The 7,413-nt window shown below is 46.7% G+C and overlaps 1 protein-coding gene across 1 annotated transcript; it reads left to right on the top strand.

The window, feature by feature from the left end:
* The first annotated feature begins 889 nt into the window (after nucleotides 1-889).
* Nucleotides 890-1,441, top strand: LOC145418385 (general transcription factor II-I repeat domain-containing protein 2-like). The gene has a single exon (XM_080286790.1). It carries the CDS (start codon nucleotides 890-892, stop codon nucleotides 1,439-1,441), a length of 552 nt encoding a protein of 183 aa, XP_080142916.1.
* Nucleotides 1,442-7,413: the final 5,972 nt, after the last annotated feature.

Raw genomic sequence — 7,413 nt, 5'->3', positions numbered from 1 at the left:
TTATGACCAAAGTTTGTATATTTATCACAGACGGCAATGTTAACGTAGCCTATGCAGAAATACACTAGTTTGTATATTTATAATAGACGGCAATGTTAACGTACCATAGCCTATGCAGAAATACACTAGTTTGTATATTTATCACAGACGGCAATGTTAACGTAGCCTATGCAGAAATACACTAGTTTGTATATTTATCATAGACGGCAATGTTAACGTAGCCTATGCAGAAATACACTAGTTTGTATATTTATCATAGACGGCAATGTTAACATGGCCTATGCAGAAATACACTGGTAAGGAAGAGGTTCTAGGAGGCCTCCTTAACCCCTTCAGTACGATAGCGTCTTTAAAATGTCATTCTTGCTATCTGGAAACGAAACTATAAAGTATTTAGACTTTAAACTAGAGGGTTTAAATATTGCATGTATTTACCCCTTACACTGTTACAGATCCTTCCTAACTTGCATAAAATTGTGCCGTGGTAGCCTGACCAGAATGACCAATACGTTACGACAGTAAAGGTGTTAATACTGAGAGTGTTTATACTACAGGAGAATATCAATGTATCCTAAGCACAAATATATTGGTAATATGAACAACAGGTCATAGCAGTAAAGGTGCTAATATCTATAGTCTTTATACTATAGAGCAGAATATTAAGGTAGCCTGTGCACAAAGATACGGGCAAAAAGAAGTGCTAGGGAGCCTCTTAGATTCCTCCTCTACGATGACGTATGATAAGGGAGGGCAACCTCCGGCCCGGGAAGGTCTAGCTTCCAGCCCGCCAACCTGCTCGGCATGAGCAGAGCAATCCTGCCCACGAAACCCCAGCCAAAACTAATTAAATTCTTACAAATAGCATCTGCCGGCCACATGTGGCCGGCAGATGCAATTTGTCAGAATTGCTCAGTTGACTGCTGGTAAATTTATGCATTTTACTCGCCTTGCTGCTTGTGCCCCTGAAGACGTGGATCTGGATACTTGTGTCGGTGTTGTCGCTTCTCTGCGGGAGGAATTTGCCTCCCGTTTCGCAGGAGTCAGACCGCTGGCTGCGGATTTCATGCTGTTCACCGACCCCTTTGACCTCCTAGTGAACGACGCCCCAGTCCCCCTGCAGATGGAGTCAGTGGAGCTGCAGTGCAACGATGAACTGAAGGTGAAGTTCCGCACCTCGTCTCTGCTGTCCTTCTTCTGTGATCTCGTTCTCCCTTCTAGCAATTTTCCAAAATACATTGTGCACATTCAGCACATTGTGGCCATGTTCAGCAGCACCTACTGTTGTGACCAACTCTTCTCCAAAATGAACTACACGAAGTCTCGCCTATGCTCCCAGCCCTCCGACCGTCACTTCAGTGACATTCTTCTGTTGTCTATTTCATCCATCGAGCCAGACATTGAATCAATTCTTCATGGCAAGCAGCACCAGCCATCTGACTGATTTGCATGTTTTCCAATAAAATTATTGTGTATAGTCAGTATTGTGTTCTCATTTGTCATTCCACCCCATGGGCTGCTCCCGAAAGTCTCATCTGGCCCTCGCTCTGAAAAGGTTGCCCTTCCCTGACGTAAGAGGTAGTTTATTTCTTACTTCTAGATGATTTAGCTCAACTTGAGACCCTCTCATAGCGAATGGGTTAACAAGCCTCTGTCTAGCCCATCAAACTCCAAAGTCTATCCGAAATTAAATACAACCGTAGCGAGGCTGCAAATAGTTACTTAAAAATCACCGTATGGAATGGATCAGCCAACAAGACTAGGGCTCCATGTTGCTGAAAATGGTGTGCATGAGTTGTGGAAGTGGTGGTGGGGAAAGTTACCCTGGTGAAGGTTGGATAAGAAGCCTCAGGAGTGGCTGTATGACGGGGATGATGGCGAGGGTGTGAAGAGTAAACAGTGTTGGGGAACAAGTGTTGGGAAGGTCAATACACAAAGCAGCAAGGAGGCAGAATTATAATGACGGTATGATACAACACCAGCCCTGTCTGCACAATTGTGTTCTGGTATAACTTAGATCGTAATGTTGTGGCCGGTATCACAGAGCAGGACAACACTACCTCCGAATGAATAAATATGTTACTATTATATTTTCGCTGATCAAACCATCTATTATTATTTCATTTAACATGAGGGGACTTTCTATGGTCGTGTTTATAGTTTTTGCATCTATAAATTCTCATCAACTAGGTTCGAAACCACCTGAGTAGGGACATCACAGCTGGGTCAGTAACATGTCCTTTCATTTGCTCAGACATGACCACACCGTGTCCAGGAAAAAACAAAAAAAAGGGAAGAGGCTGAAGTTCAGTCATCAGCATAAATTCGCTGCAAGTCTACTCGTGTGATGTGAGTTTTTTTTGTCTGGCAACAGTGTAAGGGGACCAGTTGCCACATAGACTTTTATACACTTTAAAGGCGTGTTTTTTAAAAGTGGTAATAGAGACTGCCTAGAGTACAATATTCTGCATACTGTATTTAATTAGTATACAGAAAATGTTATGGAACGAAGTACTCTGGCATTCCTCATTCTTACCATCTAAACTTCCTTCTCCTCTTCCACCTTTTCTCCTCCTGATGTCCCCCACCCCTCCCTCTCTCTCCTACCTCTCACTCACTTTCATGTCTCTCCACTTTCTTCTCTCCCCACCCTCTCTACCTTCATTCCTTTATCCACGGCACTAACCCGACTGTTGCATCGCAATTCTCTCTTGACTGTTTACTAAACCCAGCCCGTCCTGTTCTCAACTGCTCGCAATACTTTAATACAAACAACTGTATCCAAGGCTAATTTTCAATATTCCTTCCTGTTCTAGTCCCATTCTCACCCTCCCCGTCTCCTTCCCACTCCTTTTATTCCATTTACCAATCTTTTCTCCTCCCGATGTCACTACCAACAACCGATAGATACAGAAACGATTGAGGTCTCGTTCTTGTGATGTATTCCTCACTGTTTTATTTATTTATTTATTTATTTTTTTGAGCCTTGCAGTCGGTGGCCATTACTTCAGTAGGCGAAATTAAACAAACACCTACTTGTCTCACTCATTCCAAGGAAAATGTTCCTGTTCCCCTCATATTGTTCATTGATTCATGAAGCAGGATCAGAACCAATGTTTCGAACTACTGCATCACGTTTGGAGTAAAGAGTGGGAGAAAGAGACTGTGGCATGGCAAGAGATTCACGGATGTATAGGAGCAAAAAAGATACAAAAATAGACAAGAAATAGAGAAGAATACGGTTTATCACGTAGGTTAGGGCCAAGGATAATATAAGGCAGACAGGGCAGGGAGAGTAGGGAGTGGAAATGAAGGAAAGCAGGGGGAGGGGGGAAGAGGGGAAGGTTGGAGAGGGACATCGGAAGGGGTATGAGGGAAAGAGCGGGTTTCATCATTCCACAACATTCTCTGTCGTCTTTTGCACATTTGTTTGCTAATCAGATATGAAGAATATTGTATTCTGGGTGATTTATGGGTACACATTAAAATACCCGCCGCCGCCAGACCGCCCACCCCGCCACCCCCCACCGAGCCGCTACCACACCACCACCCCATGAAGACACCACGGTGGGGCTAGTGACCCGGAACGAGAGGGTCACTGGGACACTACTGTCCTGAGTCCCTCTTCACAGCAACTATCCCAACACCAGGTAAACGGGAAGAGAGAACGACCCCGCGAGCAGGACAGCCGTCACCAGAATCGGGGTGGGACTGAACTAGATTCAGTCCCAGGTGACACCGCGTTCATGGCCATTGTATGTGATGGGGAAGAAGCGGCCACTGTACGCCCTTCAGTTACCTCCCGAAGGGCAGGCAGGCCCAAGGCTACAGCCAAAGTATGTACCAGGGTAGACAGACCCACGGCTACGGCCTCAGTACGTACCAGAGAGGGCGCGGCCTCTGTACACCCCTCTCCTGCCTTTCACTCCTACGGGAGCAACACCGCGTTCACGGCCATTGTACATGATGGGGAAGGAGCGACCACTGTACGCCCTTCAGTTGCTTCCCAAAGGGCAGGCAGGCTTACGGCTATGGCCAAAGTACATACCAGGGTAGACAGACCCTCGGCTATGGCCTCAGTACATACTGGAGAGGGTGCGGCCTCTGTGCACCCCTCTCCTGCTTTTCTCCCCTGCGGGGGCAACACCGCGTTCATGGCCATTGTATGTGATGGGGAAGGAGCGGCCACTGTACAATCTTCAGTTGCTTCCCTAAGGGTAGACAAGCTCCCGGCTACAGCCAAAGTACGTATTGGGGTACATAGACCCTCGGCTATGGCCTCAGTACGTACTGGAGAGGGCGCGGCCTCTGTCCACCCCTCTCCTGCTTTTCCCTCCTACGGAAGCAACACCGCGTTCACGGCCATTGTATGTGACGGGGAAGGAGCAGCCACTGTAAACCCTTCAGTTGCCTCCCAAAGGGAGGATAGGTGCACAGCTACGGCCGCTGTACGTACCACGGTAGACAGACCCAAGGCTACGGCCTCAGGATGTACTGGAGAGGGCGCGGACTCCGTGTACCCTTCTCTTGCCTTTTCCTCCGTCAGGAGCAGCACTGCCAGCACCGCCACTGTACGTGCGGGGGAAGGAGCGGCCACTGTACGCCCTTCAGCTGCGAGCCCTAGGAGTCACGAAACCGCGCTCACGGCCACTGTACGTGATGGGGAAGGAGGGGCCACTGTACGCCCTTCACTCGTGATTCCAAAGGCCCTCCCGACGCAGGAAGTCCCTTGCATGGCTGACCCTTTCCCTCTCAGCTGCGTGGGATGCCCTTTGTCTCCTTCCGGGAGTTTTGCCCCGGAGGTGCTGCTAGAGTGGTGGCGTGGCCCAATACAGGTCATACCCCTACCGCTGGGAAATCCCTGCCCCTGCCGGACACCCGACGAAGACGGTGCTACAGCTCACCCCTGTCAGCACCTCCCTCTACAGGCGACCAAAGTCCCAGGACCCCCAGGCCCGACCAGCAGCCCCCAGGTCCGGGTAACCCAGGCTCTCTCTCTCCACGGAGCCAGAGGCGACAGGCCCACCTCCTATGGCTGTTTGGCCCAAGTCCTGAGGGCCGCCTCTCAGGTCGAGGCCCCCAGACTGGAGGGCCTCCCTGCACCCCACCGACGAGGCTACAGTACGAGGGCCTCCTCCCAGGTCGAGGCACCCAGACAGGAGGGCCTCCCTGCACTCCACCGACGACCACGACCCGGCAGTGACTCCCCTGCGGGCAGTGTATTGCCCTCTGCAGGAAGGCTCCCCGTAGGGCTTCCCCCTCACGCCCGGATGCCATAGTGAATTATACCCAGGAAACACGGGTAAATAGTGACATTAACGCCTCTTGTGTCGTGAACAGTCGAGATGGGAATATAACAGTGAATAGTGACAAAGTGAGGACCAGAACAATACCAGTGACAAAGTTACCAATAACCTACTAAGGCCCGATACCCGGCAGAATAGGAAATAGCCTAAATCCCAGACAAAAGAACTTACAGAAATCGTGGACCAAGACTAAGGTGCGTGGGAGAATTAAAAGTCTATGAATAAGTGTCGTCGCGACTAAGTGACTCCATCAAGTGTTGAGACCCGCACCCTATCCAGTTATAGTAATATTCACCCCACTAACTCTTGGCCCTGTCCACCCCTAGTGCATTGGACTCAGATTATATAATACCAATTCTGCTTATATACGAAATACGGGTATCACGATATTGTAATTAATTACCTAAATGTAAATGAAGAATACTGTGTCTCAAGTGTAACTGTCAACCTTGGTGTTAAAGGCTCACTCTGTGCCCCTGTCTACTGTACATCCAATACCTCTCTGTTTTATATTGTAACGGTGTAGGAATTAAGACAATAGATGTGTTAAGGTGTACTGCCTGGTTTTTATGTCCTGTTCCTTTGTGGGTGCTTTACTTCCGGTCCGGAAAGAGGACCCCGCTCAATCGCTGGTGTTCTTAGGACTAGAAGTCGGACTAAAAACACCCAGCATAACACACATTTTAACAAACACGTCTTTAAAGCGTATAAAAGCCTATGTGGCAACTAGTTCCCATACACTGTTGCCCGACAAAATGACCCCCATCACAGTAGCATGCTTGCAACGAATTTGAGCTGACGACTTTACGTGTATGCACAAACGGGAAAAACCTGGAAGAAACTGATGCTTATAGGTGTAGGTATAATGTATACTGTAATTAGAAAAATAATAAACCTGACTGATGCTTGTATTTGAAGGCACAGAGAAAATTTGGAAATTATCATGTATGTTTTCCCAATAACAGACCAAGCTGTAAGAGGACGATGTATGGACGTGTAAGACGAGGAGATATGGAAGTCTATCATCCAGTCCTTTTAGCCCCATCAGGAGCGTAGAAGCCCGGGAATAAGCTACCCAGTCCTGACACTTAAGGCGAGGGTGGTCAGCCTAGATCACCCCAACTATCCCCTTACGGGTCTCATCCGGCTGGGGCGCCTTAACCCACTAGACCGTCAGGCGTCATTTGGTTGTATGGTTACCACCAACGAAGTAAATGCTTTCCTGAGTTGCAGTAAACTATTTGGCCTGTCACCCAGTGTAGAGTCACCTGAAGGAAGTACTATATAGACTTAATTGACTGTATATGCAGGAAGAGAAAATTTGGAAGATAAAGTACATATGCCGGATAAGATAAATAAATGGTATTTCAAGTATAAAACATATTTGTTATACATATGCAAGAATACAGCAAGGTTACAGGAAATTCTAAAGATTAATTACTTATATTCAAGACCAAATAAAATACTAGAGATTAAAAAACCACTGACAAAAGATATTCACACATTTCCTTGTCGACTGGATGCAGTCAGTCATGTGTGGTAATCCATCATGAGGCTGTGTTTACCTTCATTACACACACGCTGTGCTGTCAATAATTAACTGAAATATTTACAAACATCCATCAAGGTATCAAGCAAGTAAACTTATCCATCCTGTCACCACGTCATCAATTACATCCCGTCAATCTGATGACGTATATTTAAATTCTTATTCTTCCTCTCTCCAGGTGATTTTAATCGGCATAGGAGAGACTATTCGAGCTGAGATGGTTATGTATAGCTTTAATCATCATCATCATCTTTGCTACATGGGAACTCGTCATAAGTTGATAAAATGTCTTTGGCAATAAATAAGTAAATAAATAAATAAATACAATACATTGAATATGTCCTCTGGCTGCAGGAATTACGAGTGGCTTCTCTCTTACTACCAGACATTAAAAAACGGGGAATTACTTATTATACCTCTACATTAGCCTGTCAAAATTACATGTTATTAAGTAATATTCATTATCACCACCACCACCAGCATTTTGCAGTCATCATTACCACCGCAACAACTATCCCCATTGTCACAATTATTATTACCACCACCACTACCCCCATTTTC

This window comes from Coenobita brevimanus, chromosome 114, assembly GCF_032717465.1.
Source record: "Coenobita brevimanus isolate Jiangsu-jjx chromosome 114, ASM3271746v2, whole genome shotgun sequence".
NCBI classification, from domain to species: Eukaryota; Metazoa; Arthropoda; class Malacostraca; order Decapoda; family Coenobitidae; genus Coenobita; species Coenobita brevimanus.
Note: the sequence above shows the minus strand (reverse complement) of the source record. Positions and strands in the feature narration are given on the sequence as shown.

Bases quoted from the DNA above. Each gene is read 5' to 3' on its own strand.
- LOC145418385 (XM_080286790.1), top strand. From the start codon at position 890: ATGCAATTTGTCAGAATTGCTCAGTTGACTGCTGGTAAATTTATGCAT.